The 19,047-nt window shown below is 35.4% G+C and overlaps 3 protein-coding genes across 4 annotated transcripts; 1 reads left to right on the top strand and 2 right to left on the bottom strand.

The window, feature by feature from the left end:
• Positions 1-63: 63 nt before the first annotated feature.
• HSP60-3A (heat shock protein 60-3A) lies at positions 64-5,807 on the bottom strand. Its single transcript, XM_022293767.2, has 17 exons — positions 5,651-5,807; positions 5,111-5,242; positions 4,745-4,904; positions 4,003-4,178; positions 3,488-3,583; positions 3,289-3,393; positions 2,999-3,085; positions 2,781-2,870; positions 2,141-2,221; positions 1,991-2,059; positions 1,818-1,895; positions 1,521-1,616; positions 1,351-1,450; positions 1,168-1,271; positions 976-1,081; positions 616-694; positions 64-457 (listed from the first exon to the last, which is right to left on the bottom strand). Exons 1-17 carry the CDS (start codon positions 5,696-5,698, stop codon positions 352-354), a joined length of 1,713 nt encoding a protein of 570 aa, XP_022149459.1. The 5' UTR covers positions 5,699-5,807; the 3' UTR covers positions 64-351.
• A 1,020-nt stretch (positions 5,808-6,827) lies between these two features.
• LOC111017889 (NDR1/HIN1-like protein 13) lies at positions 6,828-7,980 on the bottom strand. Its single transcript, XM_022293779.2, has one exon. The coding sequence runs from the start codon at positions 7,856-7,858 to the stop codon at positions 7,073-7,075; it is 786 nt and encodes a 261-aa protein (XP_022149471.2). The 5' UTR covers positions 7,859-7,980; the 3' UTR covers positions 6,828-7,072.
• A 6,306-nt stretch (positions 7,981-14,286) lies between these two features.
• On the top strand, positions 14,287-19,025 carry LOC111021513 (receptor-like serine/threonine-protein kinase ALE2). Of its 2 annotated transcripts, none has more exons than XM_022298508.2 (11): positions 14,287-14,806; positions 15,204-15,248; positions 15,443-15,562; positions 15,651-15,845; positions 15,929-16,033; positions 16,116-16,223; positions 16,317-16,685; positions 17,018-17,314; positions 17,405-17,809; positions 17,915-18,158; positions 18,256-19,025. In XM_022298508.2, the coding sequence occupies exons 1-11, from the start codon at positions 14,689-14,691 to the stop codon at positions 18,926-18,928; spliced, it is 2,679 nt and encodes an 892-aa protein (XP_022154200.1). In that variant the 5' UTR covers positions 14,287-14,688; the 3' UTR covers positions 18,929-19,025. The 2 variants fall into 2 exon arrangements, with proteins under 2 accessions (XP_022154200.1, XP_022154207.1); XM_022298515.2 differs by having other exon boundaries at positions 17,417-17,809.
• The last annotated feature ends 22 nt before the right edge of the window (positions 19,026-19,047 follow it).

Genomic DNA, 19,047 nt, shown 5'->3' on the forward strand with positions numbered 1-19,047 from the left:
TTACTTACCAACAAAGCTCAAAAAGTTGAAACTCAAAACACAGTAAATAGGCAGGCATCAATCAAGGCAAAAAATGTTATTTGATCTCATTGCTTGATATTGTCTTACAAGAAAGTGGATAAAGAAACTCTCTTACTTGGAATCGTTCTCAACCCAAAGAATTCTGTGGATGAACACCGATTCATTCAACCCATCCCTGAGTACTTCCCCTGTATAATATGATCAATTGATCTCATGATATTTATCTTTTATGATTACTGATGAAAATTGAGATATATAATGGAATCAGATTTCAATGTGTGGATACAATGAGGATGGGGAAGAGTTCATCGCCTCCGCCTTGCCTTCGCCCTAGTAGCCCATATCATCCATAGCTGGCATTCTACTTGGAAGCGTGTTCTTATCATTTGGATCTTCCACTATAGCTGCCTCGGCTGTTGTCAAAAGCAGTGAGACGCTGGAAATTCAAGAGCATCAAATATTTAATTACCGCGTTTAGGAGTGGATAACATTTTGTAGTTTGTTTTCTGGTGCAAGGTTTAAAAGGATTGCATAGAGACTGAAATAAACTACGTCTGTAAACTTTTGACGAAGGACATGGGATGGAATATTCACCTGGCAGCATCGACTAAGGCAGTCCTCACAACTTTCAGAGGATCTACAATTCCAGCCTTCACCATGTCAACATATGCACCTGTTTTGCACAAGAACTATCTTCTTAAGTAGCTGTAAAATTATTTACATGCATTGAGGGATGGAAATACTATTAGTTCTAGTTCAGGAATTCAACTGAAGACACAAACAGGCAAGGAAAAGAGAAAATCCAAGATTTGACGACCAAATTTCATGATCTGATGCAGATTTCATGAGAGCAAAAGTTAATAAATCCTTCTACGTCAAGTGGAAAAAGGATATCTTGTAACATGTTGGAGATTAATGAACTTAGAAAATTTCCAACATCTGAAATCAACCAACCTTTGGCAGCATCATAACCAAAATTTCGATCATCCTGTTCTAATAATTTTCCAAGAACCAAAGCACCATCATATCCAGCATTTGAAACTATTGTAAATGTAGGTGCCTGTAGAAAGCCGAAGCTCTGATATAAAAAACAAGTTGGATAAGCCCCCAAAAGTAGTTCTGTAGTACTTAAAGAAACGAACAAACCCTAAGAGCTTGTTGCACTATTTCTATTCCTCTTTTCTGGTCTTCATTTTGAGCTTGCAGTTCATCCAGAACCTTCGTAGCATGCAAAAGGGCAACTCCACCACCTAATCATAGCAATTATCCACCAAAGATAAGCTTTCAAGTTTTTCCAACAATACATTTCCCAGTAAAAGTAATACTTACCAGGAACAATGCCTTCTTCCACAGCAGCTCTTGTGGCATTCAAAGCATCTGTGACTCTGTCTTTCCTCTCCCCAACTTCTGCCTCGCTTACCCCACCTACCTGCAAGAAAACTGAATTATTTACGAATGGGGAATACAAAATTCTTTCAGATTTAAGGCAAACATTATACCTTGAAGACTGCTACACCACCAGAGAGTTTTGATAATCTTTCCTGAGCTTTGTCCTTGTCAAACATTGCAGCACTGTTGTCAATAGTTGTTCTCAGCTGCAATGCAATCATCATTCCACAGGTTTATCAGGAATGCATAAACCAGATGCTACTTTTTAATTACATTTTCCAACCGTCCCTAAGAAGACTCCAACTTCAATTAAGCAATAATCTGATTTCCAGCCTCCAGAGAACAAATTTTAAAAGAATTGATATGACAGAATCTCGTCAGGAACAACTTAGTTAGCCACAACAAACCTGCTCACATCTTTCTTCAATTAGTTTCTTGTCCCCACCTCCATGAAGAATGATTGTGTCGTCAAGAGAGACAGTGACCTAAGAAGAAGTTAGCATTGTCCATAAAGCATTAAACAAAAAGAAAACAACAATAGTAAAAAAGAAAGAAGCGCAATGATACACTGGGCATGAACCTTTTTTGCAGTACCAAGCATTTCTACTTGCACTTTGTCGAGAGTTAAACCACGCTCATCAGTGATGACCTGCTGTCCATTCTAAATGTAACTAAACTACCATACAAGAAGTTGATACAATGAAACTTGGATTAGAGCACTTTGTATCACCTCTCCTCCAGTCAAAATGGCAAGATCATCCAAATTTGCTTTTCTGTTATCCCCAAAACCAGGAGCTTTGATGGCACAAACCTTGAAGCAAAAAAAAAGGTCGACGGTGGTATAAGGACTATAGAAGTTGGGTTGTTAATAATATGACGTATGATTATGGTAGGTGTGCTGCAAGAGAAACTGGTCAGGCTCTCATGATAGTATAACATAACTTTGTTCGTATACATAATTATTACTAAAAAAAATATAAGTGACATCTTGCAACTGAAAGAAGATTCTGGCAAGCCTACTACAATATTTTCCCGTATTTCATAAGTTATAAGCCACTTGAGATAAAAATATATTTAACATACGTGATACAACATGGATGCATACAAGCTTTGGAATGGAGGATATTTGAAAGAGTTTTGAAGATAATATCTGATGGCCATGATAATATTCGCAATTGTACAAGAATAGACCTCTGCTGATCAAAGAGATTCATAGTTTCCTGAATATGGCTGCAATAATGCCTGTATCTATTTTGATTATCCAAGAGACACTACAGTTTTTATCGAACTTACACCAGCATGCAAAAACATGCAATAAAGATCAGGGAAAATTAAAATAAGCCTCAAATAAATAAATAACAAGAAATCACCTTCAGGCCAGCATGATGCTTGTTAAGTATCAGCATGGCAAGTGCATCACTCTCAACATCCTCAGCTACAACAAGAAGAGCTCTTTTCTTCTGCTCAGAGAATGAATTATCGTGTTATTTTGTAAGTTCAGGGCATATTATTCACACAACATTGCACATGAGAAAGAAAGACAGAAAGAAAGGGGGGAAATAGGTAAAAACCAAATCAAGATTGATACCTCTACTGCAAGTTCTAGTACTCTCAGGAGTAAATTCAGATCTGAAATTTTCTTTTCATGTATGAGGATGAGAGGGTTTTCTAGTTCCTGCAACAACACAACCCATACGCACACCATTTGAAAAGTTACATGCCACACACTTCGCATAATTTTCACATGACCGACACAGAAATACAAAGCCGATAATGGAGCACAAATGCCACAAGGCAGTTTATGATAGTTTCTCACACTTGACATCGGCAGTCATATTATTAGTGCATTTAACTAAAGCAAAAGGACTCTAAACTTACACATTTCTGGGTCTTTTGATCGTTAATAAAATAAGGAGAAATAAAACCTCTGCCTAGCTTCATTCCTTCCACCACTTCCAATTCATCTTCCAGAGTATTCCCATCCTGCAGAGATATAGAAGTTACTAGAATATAAATTTGGAATTCTTGTAAGTTCAATTACCATAGTATGTAAAAGAAAGTGGGGAACGAAGCTTACAGAAACAGTAATCACTCCTTCCCTTCCAACTTTCTCCATTGCCCTTGCTATCAGTTCTCCAATCTCACGTTCACCATTTGCAGAAATAGTGGCAACCTATTTATAAAAACAAAAGATAAAATAAAAAGGTAAGAATAGTAGAAGAAATAGAGGCAAAGCTAGGATAAAAATGACAAAAAATAAATAATTTTACAGAAAAGTAAACATAGTCGAAGAAATAATATCTTGTGTGTATCCATACAACAAAAACTATTATTACAGAAAATAAATGTATGCTACACTACAACTGCTCTAGGATTAAACACTCACGGGAATAAAAATAAAAAAATCAAGAAAGAATATCAACCAGGAAGCCCTTCATCCAAAAGCAATATCACAGATGTCGTCTGTACTAAAAAAATGTAAAAGGCACTTTTCCAACTTAAAAATCAATTGTTACCAACTATAAAGTTCGAAACACAAACTTATTGTCCAATCTAAATAATCCCACTTGAAAAACAAAAATATCAGCTTACCTGAGTAATTTCTTCTGGGGTGCTTATCATCAATGCTCTGCTTTTCAACTCAGAGATAACAGCATCAACTGCTGTTTTGATACCTATGCGCAAATCCATCACACTTACACCGGCAGCTATTGACTTGCAACCTTCAGTGAGTATGGCCTGAGTCAGAACAGTTGCACAAGTTGTACCTGCAAAAAAACAAGAAAATCACTCATGAATAAACAGCTGACTTATCCAAGTTAAGTGCTCTAAATACTCAATGCTTTACAACTCTTAAGAGTCCAACGTGCTAAATCTTTGTAATCCAAACAACAACACAACCCATGCACACACCATTAAAATGGCATGCAGACACGTCCTACTATCCCTTCCACCCACCGTACCAATGGATAAACTTCGATTTCTAAAAGTAACAAGAAGATCAGGGGCAGGCACAGAATCAGTTAGTGAAAGACTAAAATGTAATTGCAGAAGCCTCATCCATGATCAAAAGTTCAATTTAAATTCTTTATTGAAGACAGCACAATGATAATTCTCTATTTGCTTGATTTCAAATGCAGAAATTCTATTATTATCAAATACCAATCTTTGTTACTTTATGCCTCATAGCTTCCTCCACGCTGTCTACTGTTGTTATTAACTCCAGTTTCAATATAACTTGAGCTTCTCGACATAGAACATTATTAGTAATATATAACTATTTATTATTAAGCAAAATTAAAAAGAAGCAATTTAGGTCAGAGGAAGAAGGTACCATCTCCAGCAGCAGTATTTGTGGCACTCGCAACTTGCTTCACAAGATCCGCCCCAACATTCTTTGCCTTATCCTTGAAATTGATACTTTTGGCTACAGTAACACCGTCCTTTGTGACTTTTGGGCTGCCGTGACTTTTATCAATAATTACATTGCGACCCTAATTTAATTGACCATAATGAAAGAAGCAAGAACTATGAATTAATTACAGTCCCCTTCAAGTTCAAATAGCCATCGAGGAATGTGCAAACATCTAAAAGAAAACTGCAGACAGTTCTTTCCACCATTACAAATTTTGACGTTCCCAGCAATAGAAGAAGTAGCAGAAAAACCGCCAATGTCAAAACGACCAATCAGGTCCGATACCTTTGGTCCCATTGTCACTTTAACAGCTTCAGCAACCTCTGAGACACCTCGAAGCATAGCTGCACGAGCTCCATCCCCAAAATTGATATCCTTCGCCGCATAATTTCTGCTGCTTGTAACCCTGCTACATACCTTTAATCCAGAAAAATCAAGTTTAATATAAAAACCAATCGATATTAGCTCAAACTCGTCCAAATCAAAACCAAACCGATCAACTTTAATTTGATAACCATATCTCTTGTTCAGTCAACATTCAACCGTGAAAAAAAATATCATAAATCCTGTTCATTTCTTTATTGAAAGAAATGCGCGCGAAAATCAAAGAATTATCCCAATATGTAAAAAGAGGAGGGAAAATTCAAAGTACGCTGAACTTGGCTAAATTAACATACTGCAATTGACAACGAAAGTCAAATTTCCTTCTCCAGTTTCATCCTAAGTACAACAACTTCAGCATTCAAATATTACGAAGAAAAAAGAGGGAGAGAGATGCGAACGCAGAGAGAAATGCAAGGAATAGTAGATCTTATTTCTTCTTACAAGTTTTCTCGACGTAGAGGAAGCAAATTTGGAAGCTACACGATACATCGCAGTGAAACGCCTTCACTTTCCGCTCTCTTCTTCTTCCTCCTGAATTCTGAGGGTTTAAGCAGAGGTTTTGAAGAAAAAATCAAAGACACGACTCACGAGTATGCTCATTGGACGGTCGAGATTCGCGCTCATGTCATACTGCGGTAGAGGATTACATCCTTTTTCTTGCCGGGAGAAATTCCTGGAATCTTCAGAACCCATTATTCAGGCCCATCTGTTATCAATTAAAATGGGCCACAATGGGCCTATGATCCCAGGCCTGGATTAGGGGAGTCTACAAGCCGAGGCCCACGAGAAAATGATTTCTTCACTGTACCAAAATATATAGATATGTATGTATATAGACATATGTCCTAGCGTGAAAATTGAATGTTGTGAGATATGTCGAGAGGGTGTTCCAAAGTGAATGTATGACCTATAAAAAGATAAAACTATGCTCCAATATTGAAGTCAGTCTGGAATGTTCTTAAGACGAGCTATCCATCACACGCACATACCTAAGAATGAAATCGCTCTCCTATTATACCGTTTATAAGTCAAGGGAGGTCCACTTGGAGGTTATTAGACATTTTTTGTGAGAACTATGATGTAGGTTTCTATCGTACCTTGGAGTACGTTGGCATAACATTGGCCATTACTGAGGTTCGAGGTCTTTTACTTTGCCCTAATTCCAAAGTTTTATCTTTTACCATGTAGAGGGTCATTTGGCACTACACATTAACCGTATATATATGTGCTCATTTTGAAAATGTAGATGAATGATTACTTTTAACCAAATTACACATCCATTGTAACCTAACCTAATTTAGATTTTAAAAAAATACAAAATAATAGCCCATGAATAATTGTAAAAGCAACAAAAAAAATCAACTGTTACATGTATTTTTTAAATTAATCCATTGTTATAATTGATTAATAGATATATTAATCATTTCTTTCCAATTTTTTTTTATCAAATCACTCATCAGAGTTGACATATAAATAATCATAAATGTTCATTTATAACTTTTCGTAAAATAAAAATAAACTATATTTGTAATTTGTTTTTTAGTACAAGAAGTGGAGTTGAGGATTCGAATTTACGTTAGATAGAAAAGAGTAGTATAATTAGTTAAATTATAGTCTGTTGAGAAAAAAAAATTTCTTATTTACTAACTGAAATTATATTCTCAAAATATTCGCATTTACAAAATACAATAATCATTATGAGAAAGAAATTAAGAAATCGGAAAGAAAAAGAAATTAACAAACAAATGAGCGGATAAAAAAAATCAAAATAAAACAAAACAGAAGAAAATAAGAAGAATTAAAAAAGGAAAAAAAAATACAATATAAAAACAAGAGACTTCAAATTCCCTCTCTTGCATCAGTTCAAACGATCCATTTCCAGATCTTCACTCTGAAATCCACCTTACACTCTGCATTCTCAACCGCCGCCGCAACCGCCGCCTTCTTCTTCCCCGCCGCCGGAACCCCTGCCGCAATTCCGTCGCAAAAAACCCTAAGTCCAACCTTCGGCGTCTTCAGCCATCCCATTTTCACCTTCACTTTCGTCTCCAGCTTAATCTCCAACGGCAGCCCTGTTTTGCTCTTAATCGCAGCCTTCAGCGAACCAACGGACTCGCCATCGATCTCTCCGCCGCCGCTCGCCGCCGCGGTCACCTTCATCGCAGTGGTGTTTCTCTTCTCGTGCACGAACTCCGGGAACGATCCGTCGCCGACATTGACGCCGTTGGACAGGACGGCGACGGAGATTGGACCGTAGATGAACTTGACCTTCTTGTTAGGGTTTGTGGCGGCGAGATTGAGATCGAATTTGGAAATCAGTTGAGAAGAGGGCGCGAATTTGAAGGAATCGATTTTGAGGGCGGTGACGGAGAAAGAGGGGCGATGCGGACGGTAAATTAGGTAAACGACGGTGGAGGCGACGGCGAGGAGGATGAGGAGGGAGGCGACGATCGCCGTCAGCCAGATGCAGACGGAGCAGCAGGAGCAGCGTCGGCGATTTTGGGGCTGAGGGCGGTAGTTTGGGCGGGAGGCGCCGTAGAGTTGGGATTTGGTGGAAGGGAAGGGCGGCGCGTTGGCGGTGGGGTTGATGTTGTCGTTGGCGTTGGAATTGGCTTTGGCGGCGGCGTTGGGGTGGACTCTGTCCGCCATGGCCGGACGGCGGAGGAGCAGAAGAAACGGCAAAAGGAAAGAGGAGAAGGAAGTGGTGTACTGAATTGCGGATCGAAGCGGGGAATTTTAAAAAGATGGATGCTTTGGTTTCAAGGAAGAATTCCTTTCTTTTTGTTTTTTTTGGATAAATATTTGTTATTGATATTTACTTTTTGTTTTGAACAAAAATATTTAGTATATTGTATAAGGTAAAATATTGGTTATGAGATTTGAGGCAAGGAACAATATAGGAGAATGAGAGAGGCAGTGAAGAGGGAGGAGAGAAAATATATTAGATGAAGTTAGTATAGTTTTTTACAACTAATTAAAAAAAAAAGTTGTCAATGAAGCCCAATCCCCTATTAATTGTCATTTTTGTTAGCTAAATTACCACTCCAATGAACTCATGGACGGTTTATAATCATTTTATTTAAAACTTTACATATCAAATATACACTTACAGTAAGTGGACCAAATATGTATTCTACATATATATGTACTCGATAAATAAATAAATAAATATATATATATATATATATATATTACAAAATATTTGTGAATAATTTAGTTGGTTGTTTCAATAAATAGTGATCAAACTTATCAAAATAGGAAGCAATTCATATGAAATTATTTTTGTTTTAATAAATAATAATTTTTTTTTCTACCTTTCTTTCTCCTACTTATTGAAAACAAGAAAAAATTCATACTTAACCATCATGACATTAATATCACAATTTAAACAAATTTATAACAAATGTTAACATATAAATACGAAGCAAGACATATAACATGTCAAACACCAATTAATAAAGAAGTCAAATAAAATATAACTTATCGAAAATTAGGTTGATTTAAATAGATAGAATTTTATTGAAGTACGTTTTTAATCTTTATATTTATATCCTTCTTTTTCTTAGAATAACTAAGTTCTCGATCTAATTTTGTCATGTTTGACTTTTAATTATAAAATTTGTCTAAAAAAAGAATTGGAAATATGAAATTTCACCATAGTAGTTAATTTCATACGGGCTTCTCAATTAGAGTATTTAACATTACATTTAAAACTAAAACATTATGAAAATTGGGAAAATGAAAACATTATAAGAAGCTGAAATTTGTGGCAAAAATATTGGGGGGTAGGTGTGGACCGAATTTGGAAGTGATGGTTAGGTGGAACAACGGAATCAATGACCGCAACTTTGCAACCATTCCTCACCACCTTCAGCGCGTGGATCTCACTCGCGCAAGAGTTTTACTATTATGTTTAAATATTATTTATAGTATTTATAATTTGAAATTTGATCAATTAGTTTCTATACTTTTAAAATGTCTATTTTGGTTTATATACTTTCAATTTTTGTTTATTTTAGTCGATATATTTTTTTGAACGTTTTGATCTCTTTATTTTTTAAAATTGACCATTTTAGTCTATTCATTTTCATTTTTTTCATTTATATCAATCGAAATTTTAGCATGACACTTCAATCATTACGTTTATTGAAATGTAGGTCATAATTAGTATTAAAGAGATTATGTAGTATATAATATTTATTTTAAAAAATATTGTAAATATAGATTAAAGTAGTCGGTTTTCAAAATTACAAAACTAAAATTGACGCTATGAAAGAATATGAGTAAATTGAGAAAGAAAAAAAAAGTAAAAAATGCATGAATTAAAATTGACATTTTAATAATATATATACTAAAATCAACACAGTTAGAAAGTGTGGAAGCTAAAATAGTATTTAAAACCTTATTATTACTATTATTATTGAAGGTTTATTATCGTATTGTTGAAGTTTTGAAACTTTATAAATTTTAATTACATTTATAGACTTTGAATTGTATGATTATGTGTCATATCTATATTAACAATGTTAACTATATATTTATATGAAATTTACCTAAAACAAATGTTGGTTAATTTTTAGATAATTAATGCTACTAGTTATAAAAAGTTAAAAGGATATACTGAATCACAATTCAAAGTTAACAGAATATCCAAATTTTATGTTAGACGCATAGGTAACATTCTTCTTAAACATTTGCTTCACCGATTGTATATTTATTTTTTAGTTCAACAAAAGTAGATTTAGAGATTCAACTTTTAACATGAAATAATGTAACAAGTATTTTATCCATCGAACTATGTTCGAATTGATTAAACAAATAAAACCGTCCAAATAACATATAGAATAACTAGTACGCTAAACAAATACAAAGGACTACAATAGTAATTTAAAATGTAAGAAAAAAAAATACAATTTTTACTATTACAAACTTATAAAATAAATAAACAATTACTACAAAGTTAAAGGGTAGCGTGAATCCAACGCGCAAAGCGGGAGTGTGGGGCTTCGCTTAGCTCCTCACCTTCTCTAATTGGGATCTTTCCTTATCGTTTGGTGGCAACAATTACACACGTGTGAATCTAACTGCTCGTACAAAGCCGGAGGCCCAACCTTCCAATGCACGTGCGATGATGAATATTTATTTAGTAAATTTATTCTAAAAATAAAAACTACATATTTTAATGCTTTCAGTATTCTCAAATTTTAAATTTGAAACATTAAAATATGTAATTACACTAAAAAATATAAATTCCTTTTTGATAAATATATTATTTATATTATAAATTCATTAATTTAAAAAAAACATATAACATAATATATTATACACTATATAATATTACAAAGAACGTAATTATATAAACTTCATAACATCTATGTTAATAAATAAATTAATAATATTTTAGATTTATTTAACATTACTAATGATGTGTAAATATGTTACTATATTATAAAAAAATAGTTATACGGACTTTATAACATATTTGTTAATAAATTAATTAATAATATTTTATATTAAACTAAATATTTAATTGGTATTATTATTACTGGATAAATATATTACTATCCATATTAAACAATTTTTAAATAAATTCAATTTTCAAATCTTACTTGAAATAAAATTAAATTTTCTTAACATCGGAACGGTGACTCTTTTGGACCGTTCGTTTAAGTTTTATGAACTCTAATATCATATCGATTTCATCTCAAAATCAATCCGTAATTACATAGGTAGTCTATTTATATTATAAACTATAGTTAGATCTCTTATCTTTTTAAGTGTAGAATCCTTAACATTATCGTTGATCAGCCCCAATCAAACAAGACAATTATACAAACATCGGATGTTCGATTTCGATTAAGATTTGAATGATCAACGGCGCGATATTAATCGATCACCAATCACCAGCATAATGTATGGTGGGTAGGTCCGCATGTTATAATTAACCAGCAAAACTGTAACATTTAATTTTGATCTATACGGTAATAATTGCATTTATTTAATGCTCAATAATTGTTTTACCATTTCACCTATCATATGAATTATGATAAACGCCAAAAATTGAATCAAATTGCACCGATCCCAATGAACATAATTTATTTTATTTTTTTTCTTTCAAATAATTCATGATGATTTAATAGGTCCTTATTAAATTTAGAAAAATGTTAAATTATCAATGAATTGGTCCAGTGACCATGAGACACGTGGAAAAAAAAACAAGGTTTTAAAAGAATGAGGTCAAATTTAATGGCGAATGCACATATTGTAGAATAAGATAAAATTGTACTATAAGACTAGCCAAGTTCAAATTTTATAGTGGCAAGATATTTTCGAAAATGATTGATCAGTATTAAATTGAATATCTTAAAACGTGCATTATCAAATTTAAAACAAATTCAATTTATAAATATCAATTTGGAAATTAGTGTGTCTCACGAGGGCTATTTTTTAGCTCCATTTTTTAAAATGGAACTTTCTTGAAAGAGTTAAAGATGCCCACCTCAAACAAAAGGAGAAAAAGTGCATAGCTAAATAAGGAACTAGCTTCTATTTATTGGAATTTGTTCTCGTCATCTAACTAATGGTCATCAAATGAAAGTCGTTAATCTATACATTTTAGTCTCTGTTTTACGCTCTGAAAATACTTTAATATGAAGTTATGATTATATTTCAAGAAACATATTGAGTGTAATGTAATATTTAAATTGTGATCGAAAAAATTGAGTGCAGTGTAGTATTTAAACTGTGGTCAGAAAAAATAAGATAAAAATGAAATGAATAGATCAAAACAATCAATTTCTAAAAATATAGGGACTAAAATTGATATTTTAAAAGTACATTAATCAAATTGTATAGGTATTAAAATTGAAAAATTTCATTACCAATGAGTTACTTTTTAAAAAGTTGATATTATTAGATTGCAATATATAACAAAGAAATGATTATTCACGTCAAAAAAAAAACTTAAAAGAAAACATTCGATTTTGTGATTAATTTGATTGAGAAAGTAGTCGAATCACCAATTATAGATATTAAAATCGTCGGTCGTAGATAATGTAATTTGGAAGAAAAATCACCGACAAAAGTGTATTATAACACACGTGGCAGGACAAGATTGGGCGTTCGCGTAGGGAGGCGACACAGCAGGATTGAATAAATAATTATAGAAAGGAAAGGTTGTGTCCGTGGCTGCGTTACAAATAAACTACCAAATCTTATTTGTGGGCCCGGGGCCGCCATGGGTGCGTTACCTGTCAACATTTATTGGCTTTTTAGGCGCCATTCCTTTGTGCTCCATGGATTATCCTTGAGCTACTTTTTTCTTTTAACATATGGTTTCAACTTTATTTAAATCTTATCTTCCATTACCTCGTTTGATTGGATGTTATCTCGTATTTAGAAGTGATCGTCGAAAAAGAAAAGAAAAATTGTCGTTGGCTTTAACATTTCGTTCTTAATCTGAGATCGAGTATATTTAGTCTTTATATGGTTAAGAGATCATGGTAGGTTAAATCTTACGTCTAATGTGTTATTACGATGGACTATTTAGTTTAATGTTGTTGAATGATAAAATTTGGCCAATTATCAAGTTTCATGTTATTATTTTAAATAAATGACAAAATTATATTTGGGATCAATCACAAATTTACATGTGTCTCGAATTGATTTTAAGATCAGTAAATCAAATAATAAAATAATATCACGTAGCTTTCTTATGATCGTATGATTACTTGATTGATTGGATTAGCAGACTCAAACCCACGTACGCCATGAGAACAAGGATCTATAAATAGAAGACGTCACCCCTCGACCAACTAAAAGCATTTAAAATCATCCAATAGAACCAACTAAAATTGAAGACTCGAAGAAAGCTGCAAGCTGGAGAGCTTTACCAAATTGCATAGTTGAAAACTGCATAAAACTAAAGACTTCCAATAAACTCAAAGTCGAAAACTTGAAAGATTTTCCAACAAGTTAGAAGTCGAAGACACAACCTCTTGCTTGGAGAACAAGCTTACCAACCTTCAAATCGAAGTTTGCTTCTAAGATAAAGCATCAAATGATTATATATATATAGATATAAATACAAGTTCATCTATTTCCAGCTTCTCTTCACAAAAATCTATTGCGAACAAATTCTTAGACGACCAAACTCCTAAACTAACTTTGTAGTTAGCCAGTTACGTAATTCTTGAATGATATAATAAATAGTGCACCACATTGTGTTAAACTAATTGAGTTAACGATGTGGACTTATTAACCAACTTGAACACAACTCAGTTGATTAATACATATACAATCGATCAAAGGTCGGAGGTTTAAATCTCCACCCCGCATATTGAATTAGGAAAAGAATGATGTAAATTTATCAAACACAAATCAAAAGTTTCTACGTGCATAAACTTTATAAAGTATTTAGACTAAATAGATACGATTTGAAACGTGATCAACTTTCTTGATTATTACACTCACTCTCATTAAATTATTTTCGGGCACCTAATTATATATTTTCACTAATCTCTTTTCCTTAAAGAGTAATCATTCTCAAAATTTCCAAAGGTTACGATCTGGAGTCTCATTCTAACTAAGAATTTTTGTGGTTTGGAAAATTATAGCTATGCTTTCTTCCCATTCTTTTTGTTTTCTTACTATTGTTATAGACATTCTCTTTTACAAGTCTCTCTCATGCCACTTTTTTCTCTAATAACTAATAAGTAGCCTTCTCTCTCTACATTTATATTTTCAATCCACAATAAAGAAAATAAAAGAAAAAGAAACGAAGTGGGCAATGGGTAGTTGATTCATAAATAGTTTTTGTAGACTGGCCTAAGCTTAATTGTCATCAAAGATTAGACTTTTTTCTTTTTTTTTTTTTTTTTAATTTTTAAGAAGCAAGAAACAAAAATTTCAACTATGATTCGTCTTCACTGTTCAAATTCTTGGACCCATCGATTTTCAACCCGCTAAAAAAGTTCGTTGCCAAATTCATGATTAGTCAATAAACCCAACTTGGTCTTCTTCTTTTTTCAAACTTTTAAACGATTATCGAATGTCCTCGTGGAGAAATAGTTGGGACATTTGGCTGAATTGAAGTCCAGCATTCCCCAAAAATCAAAATCAAAATCAAAATCAAAATCAAAATCAAAATCAAACCATTTTAAAACCCTTTTTCTCTCCCCACTCAGCTCCATTAATCGTGTCCTCTAGTGCTTTTTGGTTAACCAGATCGAGCAGCCCTTTAACCCCGATGACTACAAGACAGTGCTGTGTTAGAGTTCTTAAAGCTCTGCGAATTCCGGAGCTTAGTCTGCGTTTGATTTTTGCTTGTTTTCCCATCGCTTTTTACAGTACAATTTGTGGGTCTTCTTCATCTGTCATCAACAAAACTGCTCCCTAGCTGTTACTAGTCCCCATGTCCCCAGTCGCTAAATTGTCTGTTTCTCTCTGATTTCTCTCTCCATTTTTGGAGTAGAGATCCGATGGGAACTGCAGAAATCTCCTCTGAATTTGGGGCTCGGATGGGGTTTCGTTTGCTCTTTCTGCTGTTTGAAATTTGGTTTGCTGTCTGCTCTTTCTCGGCCTGTGAAGCTGCTGCAGGTAATGGGTTTTGGTCTGGTCAGTAATGGTGAATTTCATGTTTGATCTGATCGTATAAGTTTCGCTAAATTTGATTTGGAGATGACTTTGAAGATCTGGGTGTGATCTGGAAAGAGTTGGGATTCTGTTCAATGTCAATTCTATGGGAGAAACAGTATAATTGGCTTCATGCATAGAATATTTTGTTTCTTTTTTGTATATACCAAGTTGGATGGTTCAGAAACTAGAACAAGAACTGGAGCTGATATTTAGCTTGTTTTCAAGTTTAGTTACAGATTACAAACAAGTACATGTTACTTCTTGCAGGAAGTGACCAAAATATGCATACTGTACTCCATCTTGTGTTGCCTGCAGAGATTTCTCTCCATTTTCTGATGTTACTGCTTTCATTTTGCAGTCATCCTCCCGAGCAGGCCGAGCAGATTGCGTTCTGTACTTGCAGGTGAATTCATTCAACTATTCCTCACCAATTGGATCTTCAAAACTCCTTAGGAATATCTATAAAACTTTCTTCTATATGAAGTTAATATGTTACACAGGAAAATTGAGCTCCGAAAGAAGTATTGAAAAACATTAATCTCGAGCTAAACGAAAGTTAATTATGTTGAGTGGTTTTGTTTCCTTGTAATGCTGCAGACCATGGCGTCTCTCCAACATCTCATGACTTTGGCAGCAAACACCATGGCAAGTTCGACAATGCAGTTCCTAGCAAACCATTTAAAAGTTCATCTCCTCAGATCCACTCTCATTATAGAGGTGACCTTTCATCCCACAACTTTCTGAGCTATGAAATGAAAATTTTTGCCATTGATCATATAAACAGTTACATTTTCTTCTGATGCAGCCATTCAATCCGACGATTCGAGAAGGGCTCCTAGCATTGCGCTTCCACCTTCTGCACCTGCTAAGAAATGGGTGCACGGTCATGCATTCTCACCAGTGATCTCTTTTCATAAATTTCACCATTCGAGAAGGAAGTTCAGAAACGACGCTCCACAACCTACTTATCATTCATCGCCCCCATCTAGCGGCGAACAAGGTTCGGAGTCTTGAAATATATTAGTTCATCTCTAGAATCTTAGCCATTTAGATCTATGGAAGTATTCACTACTGAGCTTTCAGGCCCTGCTGCTGTCTCTCCGATTCAGTCACCGTTATCATCTGCAGCGAGAGGGAGATTGCACGGACCTGCGCCATCACCAACAATTCAACCTAACCACTATTATAGTATGACAAGGAGAACCTTCACTTTAGTTCAAACTTGAACATTTTTTTCCATCATTTAATGGTCATGTCTTGTTACTAACAGTGCCCATTCCTGCTCCTACAACTTCTCCTTTGGGTTCTTACAAGAAGAGGAAGAAGAGCATGCCACCATCACAAGTTATGATGCTACCACCTCCACCTCCTAATGGGGGTAGGCACACACTTTCCTTTTAGCATTGATATCAAATTATCTGAAAATAAATCGCATTCTAATCACCATATGTTTTATATTTCATACTTGTAGACTGTGGAATAGCATGCACAGACCCACTGACCTATACGCCTCCTGGGATGCCATGTGCTTGCGTGTGGCCAATTCAAGTGAAAATCAGCCTTGATGTTGCTATATACACATTCTTCCCTCTGGTTTCAGAACTTGCAGAGGAAATTGCAGACAGTATCGGTCTGAACCATAGCCAAGTTCGAATTATGGGAGCCGATGCTGCTAGTCAGCAGTTAGAAAAGACAACCGTACTCATCAACTTGGTTCCAAGAGGGTTGAAATTCAATCATACCACGGCCTTTTCCATCTATCAGAAGTTTTGGCAGAGAAAGATATTCATCAACTCTTCCCTGTTTGGCAGCTATCAAGTACTTAATGTCAAATATCCAGGTTATCTCCCGATCCTTCATCTTTTTGGTTTGAATACTCAAAATTTCAATACACAGTGGGTGTAGACAAGTAACTCTAGTGCATGTTTACATGGTTTTTCGTTGTGCTGTTCTCACTCATTGGTACTTCAAAAGAAGCATGGACTGTCTCTTGTTGGAGCAGTTGTGCTAAGATGTAAGACAAGAAAATTTTATGCACCATGAATTTCCAATAATCTGAGGGGCATAACTTTTATATGCTTGGAGTTCCTTCCCTGCTTATCTGATCAGCTTTTCAGAGGCCTTCATAAAATCCAACAATGTTTCTTTTCTGATAAGCTCTAGCTTATGCAGGTCTTCCGCCATCCCCTCCTTCAGCGCCTTCGGGTACTTCTGCCATTAATGATGGTTTGAACTCTAGCAATGCTAATGCTGGAAATGCGATAAAACCGTTGGGAGTTGACGTGCCGAGAAGAAGAAGAAAAGAAGGGCTTGGCGGAAACATGATTGCCGTGATTACAATATCATCTTTCACTGCCTTTGTTATGTGCGTTGGAATTGCTTGGCTCTGCCTGTTGAGATGCAGAGTCTCTGCACATCAACCAGGACAAGTTCCACAAAACTTGATAGCCTCACCCACAAAACCACCAGGTAAAGTTAATTCAACCAAATTCTCCAATTTTTTTAAAGGCAGATCAGAATTTGTTTGTCCTGAACTCGGTCTTTTTCACATGGTATAAGCAATTTCCTTAGGCACTGCTGGATCGATAATGGTTGGATGTGAACCCAGTTCTTCATCCATGCCTCTTGATGCTGATCCCATGACTTATATCGGTGCTGCAAAGAACTTCACCTTGAAAGATATTGAGAGAGCCACTGATAAGTTTGATGCTGCAAGAATATTAGGAGAAGGTGGCTTTGGAATTGTTTACAGTGGCAGTTTGGATGATGGAAGGGAAGTGGCCGTGAAGGTTCTCAAAAGACATAATCAACACGGTATTCGGGAATTCTTGGCAGAAGTCGAGATGCTGAGCCGTCTACACCATCGAAATCTAGTTAAGTTGATCGGTATCTGTACAGAAGATCAAATTCGTTGCCTGGTATATGAATTGGTTCCTAATGGAAGTGTCGAATCGCACTTACATGGTAGGCAACTTTACCTTGTCATTTGTGTTCTGTTGAAATAGGCTTAAAATTATGCATCATAGATGGTTTGGCATTCATATTAAACTATTTTTATGTGATTCCCAGGCATTGACAAGTTAACCGGTCCACTTGACTGGGATGCCCGGATGAAGATTGCCCTCGGTGCTGCTCGAGGCCTAGCCTATCTGCATGAAGACTCCAATCCTCGAGTCATTCATCGAGACTTCAAAGCTAGCAACATCTTGCTGGAATACGACTTTACGCCTAAAGTTTCTGATTTTGGATTAGCTAGAACTGCACTAGAGGAAGGAAACAAGCACATCTCAACCCATGTCATGGGAACTTTTGGGTAAAACAAAACTTCTTTCTGACATGTAGTTTCTTCAAGTTCATCTTTCCTCTTCAACATGTTTATCTTATACAATATATTACCTTCTGGTTTCCAGTTATCTAGCTCCAGAATATGCAATGACAGGCCATCTTCTTGTAAAGAGTGATGTCTACAGTTATGGCGTTGTCCTTCTCGAGCTACTAACAGGAAGAAAGCCAGTTGACTTGTCGCTTCCACCCGGGCAAGAAAATCTCGTTGCTTGGGCTCGTCCGCTTCTTACAAGCAAGGAGGGGTTAGATGCAATAACAGACCCAGCTATTAAGTCCAATATCCCCATTGATAGCTTGGCAAGAGTAGCAGCAATTGCTTCAATGTGTGTGCAACCCGAAGTGTCTCATCGGCCATTTATGGGCGAGGTTGTTCAAGCTCTCAAGCTTGTTTGCAATGAGTTTGAAGAGACTAATGAGCCAGATTCACAAAGTTACAGTCGAGACGAACTTCTAAGTTACATGGATAGTAGACTTGGAAGAATGTCAGGTGAAATACTAAACACTTTCGAGACCTCACAACCGAAGGAGACAAATGTGGGATTATCGGCCTCGGATTTGATCAGTGCATCTGCAAGATTCGAAGGACAGGAACTGGTTTCTTCCAGATGGCATTCGTCAAACTCGGAACCATTGAGAACTGGAAAAAGAAGGCACTTCTGGCAGAGGCTGAGAAGTTTGTCACGAGGCAGCATCAGTGAACATGGCTTTTCTTCAAAGTTTTGGCCTGGATTTCATTAGTTTTTCAGTGATGTTTATTCATATCTTGCAACATCTGTGAAGTTCAAAGCAATTGCAATTCTGAGGCCTTTAATATTGTGGCCATCTTTTTAGATCAGTTCTTGGAGCAATCATATCAA

This window comes from Momordica charantia, assembly GCF_013281855.1.
Source record: "Momordica charantia cultivar OHB3-1 chromosome 9 unlocalized genomic scaffold, Mcharantia_2.0 BLBB01000009.1, whole genome shotgun sequence".
In the NCBI taxonomy this organism is placed as follows: Eukaryota; Viridiplantae; Streptophyta; class Magnoliopsida; order Cucurbitales; family Cucurbitaceae; genus Momordica; species Momordica charantia.

Excerpts from the sequence above, each read along its gene's own strand:
- HSP60-3A (XM_022293767.2), bottom strand. The coding sequence starts at position 5,698 with ATGTATCGTGTAGCTTCCAAATTTGCTTCCTCTACGTCGAGAAAACTT. Across the intron at positions 2,871-2,998 it reads TACTAGAACTTGCAGTAGAG|AAGAAAAGAGCTCTTCTTGT; the intron begins GTATCAATCTTG and ends TTCTCTGAGCAG. Across the intron at positions 695-975 it reads TGGTTATGATGCTGCCAAAG|GTGCATATGTTGACATGGTG; the intron begins GTTGGTTGATTT and ends TGTGCAAAACAG.
- LOC111017889 (XM_022293779.2), bottom strand. The coding sequence starts at position 7,858 with ATGGCGGACAGAGTCCACCCCAACGCCGCCGCCAAAGCCAATTCCAAC.
- LOC111021513 (XM_022298508.2), top strand. The coding sequence starts at position 14,689 with ATGGGAACTGCAGAAATCTCCTCTGAATTTGGGGCTCGGATGGGGTTT. Across the intron at positions 14,807-15,203 it reads GGCCTGTGAAGCTGCTGCAG|TCATCCTCCCGAGCAGGCCG; the intron begins GTAATGGGTTTT and ends TTCATTTTGCAG. Across the intron at positions 17,810-17,914 it reads TGTCGAATCGCACTTACATG|GCATTGACAAGTTAACCGGT; the intron begins GTAGGCAACTTT and ends TGTGATTCCCAG.